At 41.0% G+C, this 22,891-nt stretch overlaps 1 protein-coding gene and 1 pseudogene across 3 annotated transcripts in view; both read left to right on the top strand.

Moving 5' to 3' along the window:
• MEMO1 (mediator of cell motility 1) overlaps positions 1 to 22,891 on the top strand; it is a 191,254-nt gene that overhangs the window by 103,600 nt on the left and 64,763 nt on the right. For 2 of the 3 annotated variants that reach the window (XM_033938653.1, XM_033938654.1), the window contains exons 6-7: positions 4,092 to 4,234; positions 7,993 to 8,069. In XM_033938653.1, the coding sequence (XP_033794544.1) occupies positions 4,092 to 4,234; positions 7,993 to 8,069 (220 nt within the window). Of the gene's footprint in view, positions 1 to 4,091; positions 4,235 to 7,992; positions 8,070 to 9,307; positions 9,473 to 22,891 lie in introns of all 3 variants that reach the window. The other variant, XR_004538849.1, reaches the window with a different exon arrangement.
• LOC117357699 lies at positions 12,347 to 12,847 on the top strand (annotated as a pseudogene).

Genomic DNA, 22,891 nt, shown 5'->3' with positions numbered 1-22,891 from the left:
TGGTAGTGTGCTCAGAGAGGAAGGGGTGAATTTTGATGATATAGAGATAGAAGTGACAGGCAGCTTGCAGAACCTGTAGTTCTTTTTTATTTTATTTTGATAATACAATAATAAAGTTATTGAAGTACACAAGAGCCTTGTCATTTTCTATAGAAAAAGAACATTTTTTAACTATTCCAAACATTTTTAACTATTCCAAACATAAATCTGTTTGACAAATAATTTTAAGGCTCAATATCAGTCCACACGCTGGACAAACAATTTCACATATCAGAAGGAGTGATACATATTCCTAAAACTGAAAAAGAAAAAGTAGGAAGTCATCCTCTATTAATGGACCAATCAGTAGGATTCACCTGGTTCCCTGCAGTACTACCCCCTTTCCTTCTTAAAAAAAAAAAATTGTAATTGAGAGGGCTCATAAAAAACACATAAGTAGTAGTTTTCTGCGGAGATGAGAAACTGTGTTTTTGAGTTCTCTCAATCGCATCAGACTCTTCCTATTTTTTGTGCAACTGGTATGTACAATGTCTAGGTCCTGATCATCAGGATATTTCATGCACACTCTGTTCTCGTATGCAGAAGAGGTCACTTTGGGCCAGAAAATTAAAATTTGAAAAACTTTTCAGTACAACTTCAGGAACATCAAATGTGGCCAGAGACTGTCTGATCCCGATGCTCAACCATCGACTCCAGCATTAACAGTGGCTGCATTGAAGGTTCGATCCTCATCTTTATCCTTGGTGTTACCTACATTGGGAGAACTTAAAACATGTGTCCCCCTCCAGACATTCATCATCATAAGCATCAACACACTGATACCAATCACGTCTTAGCAGTTGATGTCTCCTCAGAGGCGTGCCTCAGCATCAGGGTTCCCAACATCTCGACACCCAACTCAACAAGCCCCTAATGTACCCTTGTCCATATCTGTACCGGTGCCATCACTACAATAATAATAATAATAATTTTATTCTTATATACCGCCAAAGCCATGAAAGTTCGAGGCGGTTTACAACAAGAAGCGCTGGACAATCAGCGAAGAGGTCACAATTCAAAGTCGTCAATACAATCTTACATAATGGAAGAAAAGGTTCTCAAAGTCATCAATGCAATCTAACATAATGGAAGAAGACAAGCTCCTGGCTTTGACAAACCCAACTACAACACCAATCTTTGGTAGTTGAGTCAGCCCTCAAGTGAGTGAACAGCTCTTGTACATATGCCAGTACGCCATCAGTCGGAGATGGCAGGACTTTGGACAAGTTTGGCAGGAGAGTATTCCAAGCAACTATGCTAGTCTATGTTGAGCAACATGCTAGTATATGTTGAGCAACATCTTCCAACAGCCCAGCTCAAACCTTTCCAACATCTGGTCCATGTTTTATTGGAGACCAGAAAGTATATGGTCAGATTCACGTTTGATGCTTTTGATGTCACCTCATGGACTTCAGCAGTCTTTATTGCTATGCGCAGGCAGGCTTGGCTCCATATTTCATATTTAAACACCAGTGACCAAGATTGCATTGTCAATGTCCCCTGTATAGGTGGTGATCTTTTTAGTGATCACATTGAAGAGACTACAGAAAAGATTAAGAAATACTAACTGCAAGACAACCTTGCCTAAGGTTCAAGCTTCACAAGCCTCAGTCATTGAGATGATATTCCAATATCTCTAAATGTTCATCTTATTATTGTTTCAAGCATCGTTATAATCTACCATCTTCATCATCGCGATCATCCACTCAAAGGCATCCAAGATAAAAGCCTTAGTCTCAACCGCAATCCAAGCAACAGTAGTCCTTTTAGAGAGCATTGTCAACATCTTGTTACCTCTCCCTCCAGATCTTCCCATAGAAGACAGAATCCACCACTTTTATCATTGTTAGGCCCTCATAACAACAGATCATGGGATCTCCGGTAGTCTCTCAGGGTTATGTACTCCACTTATAGCACAAGCCTCCAAACCACCCCTAAGAGAGTCTCTTTTCAACTCCCTTCAGAAAACCATCCTTCACCAAGAACTCTTGGCCCTTCTTCAGTTCAATGCAATAGAACATGTTCCTCTGCAAGAGAGAGACTGAGGGTTCTACTCCAAGTATTTCCTGATTTCAAAAAACACCAGAGGTCTCCACCCAATTCTAGACCTTCATGTTCTCAACAAATATTTAGTGAAGAAGTTTTGCATGGTCTTTCTGGGAACTCTTATCACTTTGGAAAACAATGATTGGTTCTCTCCCTAGACATCAAGGAAGTGTATCCTCACATACTAATCTTACCTGCCCACAGGAAATAGCTGATTTTGAGTGGATTCTTGCCATATCCTGTGTGGGGTATTACCCTTTGGCCTGGCGTCGGCACCAAAAGTGTTCACAAAGTGCCTGATAGTGAAAGCTTCAACCCTTCACTCATGGGGATTTCATGTCTTTCCTTATCTAGACGATTGGTTGTTCAGGGGCTCATCATCACGCCAAGCTCAGCATGCCATCAATTCCACAGTTTGTCTCCACTGGGATTTGCAGTGAACTACCAGAAGTCACACTTTCAACCCATGTAAACCTTGGAGTTCATAAGTGCTCTTCTGAACATTACTCAGTCAGGTTTTTCTACCGCAGAAGAGAATCTAATCCACTTTCAGAAAATCTCCACTCTTTCATGCATCTCTGCACACCAGATGCTATGTCTTCTAGGTCACATGGCCTTGACAGTGCAAGTCACTCTGTTTGCACCCTATATTTGTGCAGATAAGGATCTGGTAGCTTGAAACCACTGGTTAGATCGCACCAACCCTCATCGAACTACCATTCAACTCTGTGTCTTTCAACCCAAACAAACTTGGAGTTCCTGTCTCCAAAAGAACTGTCTTCATGTGACTAGCGGACTGAATCTCCTTTGCCTATGCTCGGTTTGGACTGACATTGGATGGCCATGTTACTGCTCACAAGTTGAGAGCCATGGCGGTTTCAGTAGCCCATCTTTGTTTTATTTCCATTGAGGACATCTGTAAAGCAGCCACTTGATCCTCAATCCATACTTTTACTTCCCGTTACTGTCTAGAGAATCATTCTAGAAGTGATAGTCAATTGAGCAAACAGTTCTGCAAAATTTGTTCTCTACCTAAATGCCAACTTTCCCTCCAGTCCTTTGGGTTTTGCAGAATTCATATTAGTTTATTGTAACTCTCTTCCCAGAGGTATGATCCTGGCAGCTTGGGAGTCCCACATGTGAGAATATATAACTACTTACCTGTAGCAGGTGTTCTCTGAGAATGGCAGGTATATATTCTCACAACCCGCCCACCTCCCCTCATTGGCTTCTTATCTATCTTACTGAATTATAAGTCCTGCGAGGCACTGTCATGCTCATGGTATAGGCGGTCCTTAAAATTAAAGTAACAATACACTTTTGACTGTGCCAGGTTCCATAGATATCACCCACATGTGAGAATATACGAGTATATCTGCTATCCTTGGAGAGCACTTGCTGCAGGTAAGTAACTTTGCTTTATCTGAGTACTAACCAGTTAGCATGAAGTAATGTATATGCACTAACTGATTAGTGCAGGAACATTACTGTACTCTGCATCTGACAGGCTCTTCAAAAAAATACAACAGAATTTAGCATGGTGAGCACCCGCACGTTACAAATTACCTTTGGTGCTTTATTTTCTACTATATTAAGCATACGTTGGCACTTAATGCGGCTTAGCAAGGGGCCCCTAAATAATTATAAAAATCTGAAAATTTTGGTTTTCATTTTAAACTGAATTATACGTTGCAACAGTTTTCACTAATAAAGATTTTTTTTAAATGTAGATTTAGATTACCGGTACTTCACACATTTCACAGTAGTTCAGAGCAAGTTATATTCATGTATAGTAGATATTTTCCAATACCCAAAGGGTTTATAATCTGAGTTAGTATCTTAGGGGGAATAGAGGGTTAAGTAATTTGCCCAATATCACCAGAGCAACAGAGAGATTTGATTCTCAGCTCACCGCTCTAGCTATTAGACTACTTCTTTTAGTGATAAGATTGATATTTTTCCTTGTATATGCTGTATTCAAAACTGTTTTTTGTTTTTGATTTTAGCCATAAGGATGAGTTTACAATCGTTCCTGTGCTGGTTGGTGCACTAAGTGAATCAAAAGAACAGGAATTTGGAAAACTTTTCAGCAAATACCTAGCAGATCCTAGTAACCTCTTTGTCATTTCTAGTGATTTCTGCCATTGGGGTAAGTGACAGCTTGAACTGTGTATTTAGTTTTTGTTTCTTTATATATATATATTTGCTATGTATTATGGTTTTGAAATGGATTTGAGAGCTATAGTTACTATCCTTATTTGCTGTTCTAAATATGGCATGATTTTAAGGCTGATAATTAAACTAAATATCTAGTTAAAAACAAAACAAAACAGCCACAATCCCGTCTTTGTGGAAACTTGGCTTCTAATGTTAATGTAGCTGCATTCTTGCAGTAACAACAGCAGCAACTTCTCTTTATTGCAACAAAATTAGTACCATGCTAACCCAAAGGGGATGAAGACATTCTGAAAATAACCTACTAATAAGACAGAGAACTTTTAGTTACAGTAATATTCTTGAGCAAAATGTATGGCCCTTTATAAACATCTTTTCAGTGTTCAACCAGCTTTTCAATTGCTCAGTAGATCACATTCTATAACATTAAACAAGATAACACAAATTACATTTTACAAGGTGGTGTTTGGCATAGAACTGTGGAAATGAGCAATGTATTTGCTGTTATTTTCCCTACTATGCCAGACTCATTTTTATTGCTTAAGTCACACTTATTTAATGTTGAGTGGACAGCAATAAGCATTTTTAACTTTGAAATTCTGAACTTTGAATTACCTTTTAAGTTGATAGCAGGCTGATTTTTCACAGTGCTCCTGCTGACCATGATAACAAGTGAGAGTAAATAGTACACAAAACTTAGAAATTGTTTATCAAACTTGATTATTCTGCCTTAGTTGCAGCACAGTTCGAAGTGGTTTACAGTAAAATACATCAATAAAATGATGTGATATTGAAAAAGGCTCCTTATGCAGAATGACCTCCTCCAAGGATCAGATTGCCATCAATGCCCCAAAGCACATTGATAGGTCTCCCTGAAATGGAGTTGACTTAGAAGACACTTGAAAATGTTGTAAAAATAAAAACTAGAAGAAAAAATGACTCGGGAGGGAATCTGTGATCTTATAATGAAAATATTGTTTGTTTGATCTTGGGAATTTAAAAAAATGTTGGTGTAAAATTCCATACTGAAGGCCCTAAAGAGATATATATGATTGAGTGTAAAATATATATATATATATATATATATTTTAATTCTTTATTCATTTTAACACTTTCAATAAGTGAAAACAGTAAAGAAGAAAATTTGCACGTTAAACAACACTTAATATTCTTACATGACTTTTAACATAGTAATATCTTTCCCTCCCTACCCCATATTATCAATCAAATTATCCATTGGTTCTTAGAAGTTATAATACGTACCCTATAACAAATATGTCCTACCTATATATTTTTTTTTTAATTGAAAAGCTTTTATTGAAAAAACACTCCAAACAGTACATAGCAAGTGCACATGAAATGCAAAAACACAAATACAAAAAGCAAAATATCACACTCCAAAATGGCTCACAGAGCTACCATCAACAATATAGACATGTGCAAGCCCTTCAAGCTAAGAATAACAAACTATAAAACCCACCCAGACACAACCAATACCCCCCTCCCACCCCCCAGGGACAAAACACAATACCCACTACTTTCAATACGGTTGAGAATAGTCTATACCAACCATAGACCAAATATTGGAAAGAAATATGGAAATGGGATCCCCCTCAAGCTTCGCCCACCCAGTCCAATTCCAAGGCCAGCTCAAGGCCCTCGACCACCCCTACCACAAACCCCCACAGAGGCCCGAAATTGACGCCACACATGAGCATAGCCATGGAGTTTACCATGCCTCAAAGCCGTTAAGTGATATAGATTCTGCCTAGTGAGCAGACGTTGCTCCACCAGGGCCCACGTGGGAGAAGGTACCTGATTCCACCGAGAGGCAATGGTCAATCTAGCAGCAGTGAATGCTAGTTTACAGAACAAAGAGTTCCCCCGAGCCAGGTCCAATTGATGCCAAAACAACAAGGCGTGTCGCCAATCGGCCGGAATCTGGACATCCAGGATCCGGGACACCCGAGCAAAGACCTCAGTCCAGAATCCACACACCCGCCCACACTGCCACCACATATGAAAGTAGGTACCTACCTCCCCGCAGCCCCTCCAACAAAGCGAACTCGTACCCCCCTGCCAACGAGCCACAGTCTGAGGGGTATAATACCAACGGAATAGTACCTTATATCCGTTTTCAAGCAGCAAAGCGGCTATACCCGCCGAGGAGATCTCCGACCATATGTCGTCCCAAGTGTCCCAGGAAATAACAGAACCCCAATCACCTTCCCAGGCCTTCATGTACGGAAGGGGAGTCCCCCGACAATTAAGACACCTATATATCGCGGAGAGAGTTCCCTTCCGAAGCACTGGGCCCAGTAATAGCTCAAAGGGCGTCTTACCACCCCTCAAGTCTCCCAGAAGACCCGAGGTCCTAATATAATGAAGAACCTGCAGGTAGGGGAACAAATCCCTGATCCCAAGCCCATACTTGCCCCTGAGTTCCGTAAAGGGTCTAACCCCGCCCAAAATCGAGTCCCACAGCTGCCCCACACACACTATTCCCTGTGACTCCCAATCTGCAAACACTCCCCCATCCCCTCCCGGTGGAAAGTCCGGGTTATATCTCAACGGAGTATACCAGGAATGTCTCTTACTCCCCAGCAAACAAGTTCTGGTCTGATTCCATACCCTCAAGGAGGTCACTACCGAGGATACCCCCCCCGTCAAGCGCGCCCTACCAGGCACCCACGGCCTATGTAACAGAGGTACCCCCTCACTCAACCTTTGCTCAATTTCCACCCACGGTTTCGGTGCTTGCGTCTGCCATTCTAAAAGGGCGCGCAGCTGAGCAGCCTGATAATATTTCACCACATCCGGGACCCCCAACCCTCCGTCCCCTCTCCCCATGCACAAAACCCTCCTACTCACCCTTGGCCGTCTACCAGCCCAGATAAAATTAAAGATATGCCCCTGCACCCCCTCCAATATTTTCCTATCCACCCAAAGAGGCAATTCCTACCTATATATTGAACATTAATAAACCTTTAAAAACTGTTAACAGAACCTTCACCCTCTCCCAAATCCTCAAGAAAGATAAGATTTCAAGAACTTTTATTCCCACCCTCCTCCCATCCCCTGGATATGTAAATTAATACATCAATAAAATCAAACTATAATAATTCTACAAAAGACATCAATAGGCCCCATATTAATTTGAAATTTTTTTTTTCCCTGACAGATCAGCATTCATTTTCTCAAATTTATAGATTAAACATAAATTTGCCCACCAGAATGTAAAGTTAAGTCGGTCCCAGTTTTTCCAATTTCGTGTGATCAATTATATAGCTGTCCTTTTAAATTTATCTAAGGGATCTTTTACATATATCAGTGTGCCACAAATCACTGCTTCATAAGTCAAAATATATGATAATTGCCAGCTGATTTACCTAGTTGCCTTCTGCCTACTGTTACCCCAGTTTTGGTGTTCTCTCACATCTTTACCACTCCCCTCTCTATCTGGGCTTGCTTGAATTCTGTCATTGTTTGGGTTAATGCCTAGCACCTCCTATGTAGTATTGACAGCCACATCCATTGAATTATCCATGCTTCACATGTTATTGTAGCTGGGGTTTTAAAGCACTGATCTGATCACATAATAGCATATGTTATGGGTTATCCAGCAGTTGGGAAGACTGTGCTCTCCCTTTTGGCTTCATAAATAATGTCCGTTTTGTTTTGTTTTCAGTTCCAAATTCATCTCCCTTTTTTGTACATGATTTTTGTTTGAAGGTCAAAGGTTCCGATACACATACTATGATGAATCCCAAGGGGAGATCTATAGGTCTATTGAAAATCTAGATAAAATGGTAAGTCTTTTGGTACCTGGAAAATTAAGTACCTGATGTGAACAAAGTATAATTTATACTGTTCTGTAATCTTTTGTTTGCTCTTTAAAGCAGCAGTTCAGTATAGCTAAAGATTTTCATCTGTTATATCTTACAGCTACACTACCCCCTCCAAATCCGCAGTTTCAGCATCCGTGGATTCAGTTATTTGTGATTTTAAAACAAAAACACATTTAAATTTTTCAGACTATTTTAAGCCCTGTAAGTCCCTCCTTAAGCCTTACCTGGTGGTCTAGCGGGTTTTCGGGGCAGGAGCGATCTTTCCACACTCCTTCCCCCTGCAGATCGGTCATAGGAAATGGCTGCCTTGAGCTCCCGTCATAGTCTCAAGAGACTACGGGAGCTCAAGGCAGCCATTTCCTGTGAGCGATCTACATGGGGCAGGAGCATGGGAAGATCGCTCCTGCCCCAAAAACCCGCTGGACCACCAGGTAAGACTTAAGGGGGGGCTTACAAGGCTTTTTAGGGGCAGAACCGGCCCAAATATTATCTGCGGTTTTTTAAAATATTCGCGGGCCGGCTCTGCCCCTAACCCCCGTGGATATGGAGGGAGAAATGTAACTGAGTAGTTAGAAAAGCCATTTTTTTTGTGGATTTAGCTCACACCTTTTTCATTGGTAACTCAAAGCAAGTTAGGCATTTTCTTGTCCTCAGATTTACTAACCTGCGTTAATGCACATTAATTAATGCAAGCCCCATTATTTTCAGTGGGACCTATTTATTAACTAACAGGGGTGATTAACTCACCTGCTCAGGGCTAACTGCTAATTTTCAGTGCCACTTAACTGGTTAGTGCTGTTAAAAACAACTGGTTAGCATTGAACTAAAAAAAACAAAAAACTGGCTGTTTTGGGGGTGTTTCAGGGACAGAGCCGATACTTGTCCAGTTAAGTGCTGACATTTAGCACTTAATTGGCCAGGGTAACTGCATACTTAGGACCTTATAAGTCAGTCCTATCTTTATGTGGTACCCCATAGCCAGTTAAGCGCTGAATATTCCACTTAAATTGCTAATATTCCACTTAAATTGCTATTCGTTAGCTGACTCTGCAAACCTGGATATTCATTGCTAGTGCCTAGATATGAACCAGCATTGAATTTCCAGGTTCAGTGCTGGCGGTGGTCATCACAAAACACTGATCGCTGCTGGCTGAATATTGGGCCCTAAATAAATAACTTGCATTAACACATTTACACAGGCAGTGAATCGGGCTACAAGTTTGTACTTAAGGCAGCGGAAGGTGAAGTGACTTGCCCAACATTACAAGGAGTGTCAGTGTGGGAGAAGCAGAATTTGAACCCTTGCTTTCCTAGTTCCTAGCCTATTGCTCTAACCATTAGGCTACTTAATCATAAAAGTTCATGTAAGTATTTTCTGATTAAACTCTTTGACTGTTCTATAGTAACTGTTGTCATTTTCCTGCAGGACAAAGTAGGGAGCATTTGTAATTGTAGGTGATAATTGGATCAATACTGGAACCTGTATCTACTAGGCCATAGCACTACTGGAAGTGCCACCTGTTTATCTAAAACTTTTCTGTGTATTTTTTACGCCACCTTTAGATTCTATAATATGGAACATGGGATTCCAGATTTAAATTGTAGTATTCAGGACTATCATTATTATATACCTTTAAATTTTTCTTTTTTTCCATTGAAATTTTCTTTAAAGTACATCTCAAAAATGTACAAAAGAGAACGCAGCTGTACATAATATATTCAGGCAAATAGTTGTGAATGAAACAGAGAGAAAAATGCTAACTCCTTCAAATAATTAGCCCACAAATATATGGGGAGATGCGAAAATAGAAGTAGTAATAAGGAAAAAATACAAGGACAAAACCCTAGCATCCTCACCCCTAAATGATATGGGCTGGTGAATTTTGTAAAATGTGAATCACTGAATTAATACTTAATTCTTTTAGATTGCATTTTATTACATTTTATAAAATTGTTCAGAGAAGGTTCCTAGAATGGAGAAAGACATGATGCTTCTGGTTCCATTAAATCACCTGAAGGCCTTTCTGTTTCAGTATCTCTCAAACTTTTTTAGCTCTGCACACTAAATGGAGCAAATGTTTTTCATGGCACATTATAATAGAAAATTATAGAATTGCAAAACCAACAAAAAATTAAATTTGAGAGTTATTTATTTAAAGTTTGTTAGGCTATGTATGGGTAACAATGGTGAAACTAAAGTAGATAGAATAGAATTGCTAATGAGTGCAAATTAACTCAAAATGCAGCTTGATAGTTTACAAGCAAACACACATCTCATTATCCACCATCTGCAGTCTCCCTACCCCCTCCTACCCTCCTCTTCTCTTCTCCCACCCCTCCTCCCCCTTCTCCTTCTTCACTCCCCTCTTTAAGTTGCCTTGAGCCTGCCTAGGTATGAGCAACACAGAAATAAAAGATTAGATTAGATTATCTTTTTTTGATTTTAATTTCTGTCAGAGCTGAAAATCCAAGTTTGCAAAGATCAGAAAATCCAAATGATAACAAAGCCTTGATTGCTTTGTTGCTTAAGTTAGGATAACTACATCCCAAAAGGATGCATCTACAAAAGATTCTTGGACAAAACCCTCTCTTTCCAAGCTGGCAAATGGAATGACTGCTTGACCACCCTCATCTCTCTTGCCCCAACTTACCTATCTTTCGGGAAATCTCTCAAATCATACCTCTTTGATAAATTCCTCTAACTCCCGCCCTCCCAACCAAACTACTAATCTCAACCTCGCCTCCCTCCCTACCCTTCCTCCCCCTCTTCCACGGTTATTGTTCGCACCCCCCCCCCCCTTACCCCGTGCAACAGTTATCGGATCATTTTGTAATGGCCACTGGTTTATACCATACACTTGATAACTAATTCTCTGTACCTTCATTGCATAAATACAGTTCTTATCTCCTGTAAACTACTCTGAATTGTTTTCTGATACTCTGTAACTTCGCTGTATATGTACAGTCTCTTCTCCTGTAAACCGCTCTGAACTGTTTTGTGGTATTGCGGTATACAAAAATAAAGTTATTATTATTATTATTACTGCATAAAAAATAAAATTACTTACACAGACAGAACATTGACAGACGCTTGCGAACTTGACATACATGTCATCTATTCTACATTAGTGTATACTTAAGGGAATTTTTAAAAATAAAATTTTGGAATCTCTCATAGCACACCCGGAATCTCTTTGTGGCACACCACTGTGCCATGGCACACAGTTTGAGACACTTGAAATATAGAAACATGATGGCAGATAAAGGCCAAATGGCCCATCCAGTCTGCCTATCCCCAGTAACCATTATCTCTTCCTCTCTCTAAAAGATCCCACATGCCTATCACATGCTTTCTTGAATTCCCATCTTTCCTCCAAAATATACATAGTGAGATCTTTGTCTGTCCTCTTACACCTTATGATGAAGGCCACACACCATTTTAGTTGCCTTCCTCTAGACAACTCCATCCTTTTTATATCTTTTTGAAGGTGCGGTCTCCAGAATTGTACACAATATTCTAAATGAGGTCTCACCAGAGTCTTATATAGGGGCATCAGTACCTCTTATATCCTACTGGCCATACCTCTTCCTATGTTCCCTAGCATCCTCTTTCGCCAACACCTTTTCAACCTGTTTGGCCATCTTAAGATCATCGCTTATTCCTTACCTTTTCAGCTATCTTTTCTCTTATTTTTACTTAGTTGCCTCACATAAAGGTTTGTCATCCTTACAATAACTCCTTTCAGTTTTGCCCACTGTATTTCTACTCTTTCAAGAAGTTCCTATCCAGACAATAATTCCTTGATGTAATTTCCCATCTGAACAAAGTTAGTTTTTTAAAAGTCTAGAACCTTTACTTTTGAATGAGCCCTCTCTATACCCATCTTAATATTAAACCATACCATGCAGTGATCACTGGATGCCAGATGATCACCCACTGTAATCAGAAACCCTTTCCCTGTTTGTAAGCACCAAGTCCAGTATGACCTCATCTCACGTGAGTTCCATTACCACCTGCTGGCAATTCTCCTTGTAGAGAATCCAGAATCTCCCTATTTCTAGAATAGGGACCCAATAGGGATACCCTAATCAACATCTGGCATGTTAAAATCACCTATTAGTAAAACGTCTCCTTTTTTAGATATATTCTGAATGTCTACTATTAAATCTCTGTTCACTGACTAACTTATGGAAGAGGGAAGCGGCTGTGTCGAGGATTTACTGTAATCTGCAGCATTATGGATGACTATGCAAAAATAGAAAAAATCGTCAAGGGTACTTACGGTGTTGTATGCAAAGGTTGACACAAATCTACAGGCCAGGTTGTTGCCATGAAGAAAATTAGATTAGAGAATGAGGAAGAAGGTGTTCCCAATACAGCCATCAGAGAGATTTCTCTTTTGAAGGAGCTTCGACATCTAAAATGTTCATTGTCTTCAGGTTGTGCTAATGCAAGATTCATGACTATACCTTATCTTTGAATACCTTCCTATGGATCTGAAGAAGTACTTGGATTCTCTTCCTTCTCACCAGTTTATCGACCCAATGCTTGTTAAGAGTTACTTGTACCAAATTTTGCAAGCCATTCTCTTTTGCCACTCAAGAAGGGTCCTGCACAGAGACTTGAAACCTCAGAATTTGTTGATAGACAGCAAAGGAGTAATTAAGCTAGCAGATTTTGCACTAGGATAAGCCTTTGGAATCCCAGTATGAGTGTACACACATGAGGTGGTGACATTATGGTACGGAGCTCCTGAAGTTCTATTGGGGTCAGTACGTTACATAGAAACATGACAGCAGATAAAAGCCAAACAGCCCATCTGGTCTGCCCATCATTCAACTCCCATTGATATGTGGCACATAAGGATTATATTTGCAGAAATGGCAACCAAGAAACCCCTATTTCACGGGGACTCTGAACTTGATCAACTCTTTAGAATCTTCAGAGCTTTAGGAGCTCCAAATAATGACATTTGGCCAGATGTGGAATCCTTGCAGGATTATAGGAATACATTCCCGAAATGGAAAACAGGGAGTCTGTCATCCCATGTCAAAAACATAGATGAAGATAGTCTCGACTTGCTGACTAAAATGTTAACCTATGATCCTGTGAAGAGAATCTCTGCCAAACAAGCTTTAAACCATCAAGTGTTTCATGGTTTGGACAAGTCAAGCCTCCCAGCTCATCAGATTAAAAGCTAAATAAATGAAGAATTCCTGAGTGATTTCAGGAATAGAGAGACAACCTTTGAATCACATTTTTTGTTTTACTTTTTGTGTGTGTCTTTTGTATGTATATATGTATGTTTGCCTGCTGTAGAAATGCAGTAGGAATTTTGGGACACTTCAGTTTAAATGTATTTCTTTAAACATTGCAAATATTAACCTAATATTAGTGCTGAATATAAATGTAATTAAGTTATATGCTATCTTCTCTACAAGTGCAGTTCAGTTTCTATGAATAAATCTTAAGGATATTGAGCACATTAAAAAAAGAAAAAATCTATCCATTACTGTCTGTGAAGGAGGCCTGTATATCACACCAATGTAAATATATTCACCATTCCCTCTTTCCAAATTGATCCACAGTGCCTCTTCCTTGCCCTGCAGATCCTGCAATTGTGTGGCTTTAATATGATCTTTTAACATATAACGCTACTTCCCCTCCTTTTCTTCCTACCCTGTCTTTCCTGAACAGATTATAGCCCGGTATAACTACATCTCAATCATGGTTCTCCGTGAACCATGTCTCTGTGATCGCCACTATATCCAACTCATCTTCTTCCATCACAGCTTCTAGATCCAGAATTTTGTTTCCCATACTTTAAGCTTTCTAGACATTGAACCTCTTTTTCCAACTGTGTAGAGGTATTCAGTGATTTACTTACCTGAGCGGTTATACTGTCCGATTGTTTCTCGTTTAAAGCCCTCATCAATAGATTAACCAGCCTGCTGCTGAAAACACTTCTTCCCTACCAAGCAACTATAGACCTGTAAGTCTCACGTCGGTCCCTGGAAGATGGTTGAGGCGCTGATCAAGGATAGCATAACCCGGCACTTAGACACACACGACCTGATGAGAGCCAGCCAACATGGATTCAGGAAAGGGAAGTCATGTTTGACGAACCTACTTCAATTTTTTGAGACAGTGAACAGACAAATTGATAATGGAGAACCGGTGGATATTATATACTTGGATTTTCAGAAAGCGTTCGACAAGGTGCCACATGTGAGACTCCTCAGGAAACTGCAAGGCCATGGAATAGAAGGAGATATACTAAGATGGATAGGCAAATGGCTGGAGAACAGAAGGCAGAGAGTGGGCATAAATGGGAAGTTCTCAGACTGGGAGAATGTGACAAGCGGTGTGCCCCAGGGCTCGGTACTTGGGCCCATCTTATTTAATATTTTCATCAACGACCTAGAGGATGGAACATCCAGTGAGATCATCAAGTTTGCAGATGACACAAAGCTATGCCGGGCAATCAACTCGCAGAAGGACAGTGAGGAACTCCAGAGCAACTTGAGCCGATTGGAGAAATGGGCAGACAAATGGCAGATGAAGTTTAATGTGGAAAAATGCAAAGTGATGCACTTAGGCAGAAAAAATAAGGAACACAAGTATAGTATGTCAGGTGCGACTCTGGGAAGAACCGAACAGGAAAAGGACCTGGGCGTATTAATTGATAGGACCCTGAAGCCGTCAGCGCAATGCGTGGCGGCAGCGAAGAACGCAAACAGAATACTAGGCATGATAAAGAAGAGAATCACGAGTAGATCGGAGAAAGTAATAATGCCACTATTATTTATAGAGCAATGGTCAGACCACACTTGGAATACTGCGTCCAACATTGGTCTCCATACCTAAAGAAGGATATAAAAATACTCGAGAGGATGCAGAGACGAGCAACGAAGCTAATAAAGGGCATGGAGAACTTGGAATACGAGGAACAACTCAAGAGACTGGGATTATTCTCCCTCGAGAAGAGGAGACTGTGAGGGGATATGATCGAGACTTTCAAAATACTGAAAGGAATCGACAAAATAGAGCAGGAAAAAAAATTATATAAAAAATGTCCAATGTGACACGGACAAGAGGACATGGACAGAAGCTAAGGGGGGACAAGTTCAGGACAAATATCAGGAAGTTCTGCTTCACGCAACGAGTGGTGGACACCTGGAATGCTCTCCCAGAAGAGGTAATTGCAGAATCCACCGTTCTAGGATTTAAGGGTAAGTTAGATGTGCATCTCCTTATGAGTGGCATAAAGTGACATGGGTAAGGGTAAGCTAGACACACATCTCCTTAAGAGAAGCTTAGAGTGATATGGGGTCTAAAACTAAGCCAGGGTAAACCTGGCGGGGCCTCCGCGTGTGCGGATCGCCGGACTTGATGGACCTAAGGTCTGTTCTGGAGATGGCACTTCTTATGTTCTTATGTTCTCAGCAACCCTTGGAAAATCATCCCATGGTCCAGGAAGCCAAGATGCTTTCGAGGACACCATCCACTTATAGGGGTAGTAATTAGTGCTATAAACTAATTATAAGTAATTAGTCCTGAGTTATAAGGCTCTCATGTGTCTAGGGGAAAGCACTGAATTACAAAGCCAGGGAACAAATCTTTCTTCTTGCTTACTCGCTTAGATAAACCAGACCATGTGATACAAATAATACTTTTATTCAGAATTTTTGTATTTCGTAAAAAAATAAAATTCAGGCATACAGTAATGCTAAGGACTAGAGACATGCATAAATATATAGGTATATATAGCACAGCTAGACACATGTGCAACACTTATGAAATTTGGATAAGACACAGAATATGCATAGAAACAGAAATTACCGACAGACAGAAAAATACACAGTGAAGGTTTATAGCTGCTAATTACCATGTCCCATAAACCTTTTCTTATCATGCAAATGCTCTGAATCTATCTATAACCAGTGAAACAATAGGGAATTCCTGCTTTCACCATCAAGCCATAGAAGGGCATCGCCAAGGGTGTGAAGGAATTCTCTCCCCGGATAGTTAGTCAGATGCTTGCCCATGTTTTGCTAGTCTTAGACAGATGATGGCACTGCTGATGTTACCAGGTCATATAAAGTGATGTGTCAGCACAACAGTTGTCAGTCTTTCTTGTGTCTTTCAGAGGAAAAGTTCACAGGTCGATAATCTCATTACTCTCTTCCCAGCGCAGCAAGGCACAAGGAAACTGTTTTCTGTAATCTTGTTTCTGGGGTAGCACATGAAGTCCCAAGTCTCTGCCAAACTTGCAGAGGTTTATCCAGTTGCGCCAGTTGGATTCTGGGTCGGTAGGCTTAGAACGGGAGGAAAGGTTATTGAGAAATTGGGACCAGAAGAGTTCGTTCGTGATTTTTTTGCGGAAGGTGATAGGATTTGTGGCACACGGTGGAGATCCAAGGTGGGACATGAAGATGGGGAGGCAGAAAAAACCTAGAAAGTGATCAGACCAAGGAACATGTTCCCAACGAGCATCCTCGGCAGAGGTTTTGTGTTCAGTCAGGTCAAGGAAGCTGATGATGTCTAGTGTGTGCTCCTTTTCGTGGGTTGAGGAGGATGCAGGAGAAAGGAAACCTAGAGAAGTGAGGAAATTGTTGAATTCGGTTGCATCCTTGCTGGTGATGTCATCTAGGTGGAGATTAATATCGCCAATGATCAATAGTCTCTGAAATTTTAGGAAGGCGCTTGTTATGGTCTCGAGGACGAGTTCAGAGGATTTATTCCAGGGGGTTGGTGGCCGGTATAGTAACAGGATACCTAATGGGTAGGGGGTGGAGTTCGTCCTTGACTGAAGCAAGCATATATTCTAGTGAAGTGTGGCTGCCCTTTTCGAGGAACTGAACATTGAGGAATGATTTGTAGAGGAGTGCCAGGCCTCTGCATCTCTGAGCACAAACACTACACCTCCCAATTAGCTTGCTAGCTGACTACCTTAGTTGTCTGAGGTCACACTGGTTCTTCTTTTGTTTCCAAATAGATTTTGCAAAGAAAACAAATTATATATTAGAAATGTATCTCAGAAAAATTAAAGAAGTTAGCCACTGTATTAACATCTCATACATTAGTCCCTTTTTTCTTTATCAAGTTTGCTTTTTGTTCATTGTTTGCAACAGGACTTTGACATCTCTAATATGATGTATCATTTAGTCTCTCAAGTTGTGTAGATGCCTGATCTGTAAGCCAGAGATGTCCAAAACATTGTTCATAAACACAAGAATATTTCAAACTAGCCTGATGATTCTACTTTCAATTCTTTAGTAGCATGAAAACAAGTTGTTGAGACATAAACATCTTCAAAGCTCTAATAATTGCTCACAAAGGATTCCACAACATAACCCCTACATACATAGCTTCCAAACTACACCAGTACACTCTGTGGCCACCAGGCCTTCGCCTAGGCTGATAGCATCCTGGGTGGCTCACAGGAAAACTGCTCTGATGGGTTGCTCAATATGGAGACAGTCTCCACAGGCAAATTCTCAAACAAAAACAGTCAAAAAGTAAACCAGTCATAACATCGTGTGGTGCAATCACTTCTGGTAAGATATTGGTTCAGGATTCTTTATTCCTCACTGGTGTAAAAAGTAGAATGGCAAACAAGAAACAAACAATATAAAACTCTCAAAATATAAATCCTGCACAGCAAATCAGGATATCCCAAAGTCCCTGTGCCTTAGCAAGTTCAGCACAGCTTTCTGAAGCTAGGCCTCGCCTGGGCCTAAGCCTTACTCTGACCCTAGAATCGGGCCTTGCTCAAAAAAGGAGCTTTAAATTCACTTATCACAGTGCATATAATGTTCACAGTCTTGTTTTCCCAAAACATCAATTGTAACAGAAAATGTTCAGGAGGCCCTCAGCTCTGCTCCTGAGCTGTGGCAGAACTGTCAAGTTTGTCTTCAAGCAAAACACAGCATTCATATAACCCACCCGAGATTTCGACAAACTTCTCCCACAATACAGTTCTCAGTTCCTGCGAATTATTGCATTCAAACAACAACAAAAAATAGTGCTATAAAGTAGAAACATTTCCCATGCAACACAAACTAAGAAAGCACCAGCAACAGCCCTTTATGAAACATCAGAAAAGAGCCCTGCCCCCGCCTAGGGCCTTGGATTGGGCCTCAGCAAATGCTGTTAGCCCAGGTAGCAAAAGAAAAGAAAAACTTGCAAAAATAAGTCACAGGCTGTAGCACAAGTCCCATTAATTGTTCATACAAAAATCCAAAACAGTATTCAAAAACAGTTCAGTTCTGAGCAGTAGTTAGCTATGAAAACTTCCCACAAAACAAACACAAGTTTAGAGCTCAATGGGCCTTACAGGCAACACCTGTTTCCATTCGTATCAGGTTCTGGAAATACCTGTTCACAAACCTCCATTTCTTCCACTTGAGGTATGGCCTCAGCTTCATGGCATGGAGCTAAATTATCTACTTCCATGGGCTTCAGATTATTAAGTTGCTCTGATTTGGCTGGCTGCTGAGCACTGGAGAGAGGACCCTTTCCCTTCCTTGTCCTCTCTAACTCTGGAGAGAAAGCTGCTGGCTTTTCAGTGTGAGAGCCACGCCCTGCTCTCAGTGTACTTGCACTGCTCTGAGGCTCTCTTGGGCTCCCCCTGTGGATGTTGGAGTAAGTGCAAGGTTTTCTCACAGGGGCATTTTGCCTAAACCTAATGTTAACCGGCCTTGCAGAGTCTCCATCTTCTCTACTTCTGAGTGGTCAGAAGGAAACCCATCTTCAGTCAGATTCTCCCTAGTGTAAACAAGGAACCTAGGCTGCTGGGCTTTATGGGGCTTGTGCACAACTTTCCAAGCCCTGTTTCTGCCTCTCCTGGGGCTTTTAACTGGGAACATGTCAGGCACAGAGCCTGACTGGTCACACCCCCAATTGCCCCCTTCACTCAACCACGGAAAAATGACCGTGCATCCCCCATGGAAAATCCCTCCAGATGGAAAAGGCCTGGAGATGCTCATGCAGTCATTTCATCTCTCAGCTGTGGAACCAGTTGCCTAATCAGATAAGATCTCAGAACTCACTGATGACATTCCGGAGAGCAGCGAAGACCATTCTTTTCATCTAAACAGACTCTGATAGACTGCCACCCCCTTTCTGTATCCACCTTTGTGCCTCTGTATTTAATGACCAATCTCAAACTTAGTCTCTGTGAAATTTCAACAATTTTCTCCCGTCATACCCACTTCCCTAAGACCTGTCATGTCCCCACTTTTGTATAATGTCTGCATTGTGAATGTCCTGATGTAACCCGTTCTGAGCTTCAGGGAGGACGGGCTAGAAATCAAAATAAATAAATAATAAATAAATATATTTATTTATAGGAATCGGTAATTTTTCAAAATTCCTTTATTTCATAATTTTCAAATGAAAAAGTATATTAACACGTCTCAAAGCAAACAATCTGGTCCACATCAAGAGAACGGGAGGAAAAGTTGCAGGATTGAGGCCTTTGTGAATTTTGCTGAGGAATAATGACATGCTGTCAACAGTGGACACTGACAATTTTCTACAGACAACAGTGTTCCTCAATTGTGTTCTACAGTGGCAGTCTGTAGGGCTGATGGCACATAATCTCCCCTACCAAGTCAGTTCTAGATCTGTCTTAAGGAATGTAAAATCCAAATGGGAGTGTCAACATCATAATGATTGAACTTCAGTTAGAATTCAGTATCAGCATCTCTTATCATGCTGAGTTTCCAGAATATAAAAGTGGCAGGCAGACAGAGCCCCCCACCCTGAGGAAGCAAGCAGGCAGGCAGGCCCCTTGTGCCTTTTTAAAAAAATCCTGCTTTCCAGCGCTGTATGGCAGGAGCTTTCAGCGCTCCTGCCCTTCCCTCTGCTGACTCACAAACTCTCTTGGCAGCGTCAGAGCGAAGCACTTTTTTAAAATCCTGCCGTCCAGTTTTTCAATCTTACTCTTGATGAAGGGGCAGCGGAAATCATTTTGCATACAGATGTAAGGTGGCTAAGTAGGCACAAATTTCTGCAAAGATTTCGTGATTTGCTGAATGAAATAAGAAGTTTTTTGAAGGAGAGGGTTGATGATCAAGCAGTTAGAAGATGAGGAGTGGTTATATGATCTGGCATTTCTCGCTGAATTAACAGGCGAACTAAATCATATGAACCAAATGCATTGGCAAGATGATGAGTACAGTTTCATCCTACAAGAGAAAATTTGAGCTGATGATGACTGACTTTGCAAACAACACTTTTGATCATTTTCCTAATACGCAGGACCATCTACAACAATATCCAAATTTTGTTTTTCAGAATGAGAAGTATTTGACAGAAATCTGTTCTATTATCCAGGAATTCGAAAACAGATTCTGTGACTTCCAAAAAATTGGAACATTTGTGGAGTATTTGTCATACTCATTCAAGTAGATGTGGACATTAAAGAAACTGCAGCTGCTATCAGTAAAAATTACTCATTGACCAAGCTATCTCTTGAAAACAAAATATTAACCCTTAAAAAGGACATTTTTCTCAAGTCCCGTGCTGAGCAAGAATCGTTTTGGAAGCTAGTGCCTAGAGACAAATTTGAGAAGATGCAGTGAAGCTGTACACTCCTTTTTCGGTTCAACTTATTTGTGTGAATCTGCGTTTTCCCATCTAAAAATGGCAAAGAGTACACAACGTTCCAACATGATAGATGAACATCTCCCGTATTCCCTGAGACTGGCCCATGCAATATTCACCCAACTTCAAAAAGCTGGTGGATGAAATGCAGGCTCAGAGTCTCACTAATGAGCAAAAGTGAAATATTAAAGATTGTGCAAGATCAGCCTGGATCAATACTCGACCTAAATTTAACACAAATTACTCAATAAAAGGTAAAGAAAGTTATTAAGACCATTAAAGAAAGTTATTACTCAATAAAACTTTAAGAAAAAATGTACTTTCCATTTCCCCTCGTAGTTCTTACTGGATCTTTATCTCTCTGTTTTTTGGGTTTTTTTTGCTTAATTTGCTTAACAGCTGATCAAAACCAAGTAAATGACAAAAGGTTCATTAAAAATGGAGGGGGGGGGCAGGAGAATCCTCCAACTTTATTGGATTAAAATTTAATTTGAAACTACCGTATTTTTCGTTCCATAAGACACACTTTTTTCCACCCAAAAGTGGGTGGAAATCTCGGTGTGTCTTATGAAACAAAGGTACAATTTTTAACCCCCCCGTTTCATTTAAAAAATCCCCCCCCCCCGCTGCACGCCCCTTTTTTAAAACATTCCCCACATGCCTGCAGCCACATCTTTTTAAAACATCCCCCCTGTAAACACCCGCCACTGTACCCTTTTAAAACATCCCCCCCAGCAAACACCCACTGACGCACCTTTTTCACAGACACCCCCCTCCGCATACACCCACCGCACCTTTTTAAAACATCCTCCCCCGCAAACACCCACCACTGTCGTACCTTGTTAAAAACATCCTGGTGGTCTAGCATGATTCCTTCTTCACTAGCCGTCTCCTATTTCCCAGACAGGAGCAGCAGAAGTCAGGCACAAGCTTTCCATGCTCCTGCCTGGCCCTGTGCTGCTCTCTGATTGGTTGCCGTCATTTCTCGTATCCCGTGTAACCCACAGATGTGCATGCACATACACATAGGCACAGTAACATAGAAAATGACAGCAGATAAAGACCTGAATGGACCATCCAGTTTGCTCAACCATGCACCCTATAAATTAATCATTTAATTTGAAAAGCATACATAGATAATTTTAGCCCCTTATGAGATATGCTGTGCATCCTTTCCACCACAAACCACCTGCTGCCACACTTCTTGTTGGGTTGTCTCTTACTGATTCAGATGGGTATTTAAGTTTCTTGTTTGTAAATTCTACAACAAATCCTGTTTCTTTCTTAATGGTTGCTTTGATTGGTGACATCTAGTGACTGAACTGTGTAGTTTGCTATTAACTGCTATATGTACAGCTCCTAGTAGTGGAGATACTTGGGTACAGTGGCACCCTATACTTAAAATGTTGGCAGTGACATATAATAGTTGTCACACTTCTTTTCTCTCCTATTTCAATGGGAACTCTACTGCCACCTGCAGTTTTTCCTTCTGCACGCGAGGCGGAAGAAGTGTTCTAATTCTGATGTCCTTTTTCTTATTTTATTCTGCGTTTTTTCAATGTTTTCAGTATCTTCAGTTGTTGGAGCTTTCATCCTTGGCATAGCTCTGCCTGCATAGAGAAGAAGCAGACTGTGGTCTGCAGCTGACAGGCCGATCCCTGGCGGTACCTGTTAGCCAGCCTACTTTAGTGATTTTGGAGCCCAGGGCTGTCCCTGCTTACTTTCCTCATCTCCTGCTTGCAGGGGTTAGGGTGCAGGCTGTCAGGCTCCGTAGGAGGCTCTGTGTTGTTTCGCAGGGTGCCGGCTGCATTTTTCCTACCCCCTCTCCCTCAATGGATTCGACTGTAAAAACTGTTTTCCTAGTGGCCATCACCTCAATGTGAAGAGTCTCAGAATTGCAGGTGCTCTCATGCAGAGAGCATTCCTCAAGCTTTCGAAGTATGGTTCCCCACGTTCCAGGCCACTAGTTCGAATATAAAAGATAAGATATTGGAGTTACTGGATGTTAGGCGAGTTTTTCTCCGTTTTAGCAAACACTGGCAAAGGGGGAAAGACAGTCTCTAAGATGTCTATCTCCAAATAGATTTGCATGGTGATTGCTTCTGTGTACATTGACTGTGGTAAACAGCCACAGATATCTTTGAAAGCTCACTCCACTAGGAAGTGTGGC

This window comes from Geotrypetes seraphini, chromosome 3, assembly GCF_902459505.1.
Source record: "Geotrypetes seraphini chromosome 3, aGeoSer1.1, whole genome shotgun sequence".
Taxonomy (NCBI): Eukaryota; Metazoa; Chordata; class Amphibia; order Gymnophiona; family Dermophiidae; genus Geotrypetes; species Geotrypetes seraphini.
The sequence above is the reverse complement of the archived record's forward strand: the minus strand, read 5'-3'. Positions and strand labels throughout refer to the sequence as shown.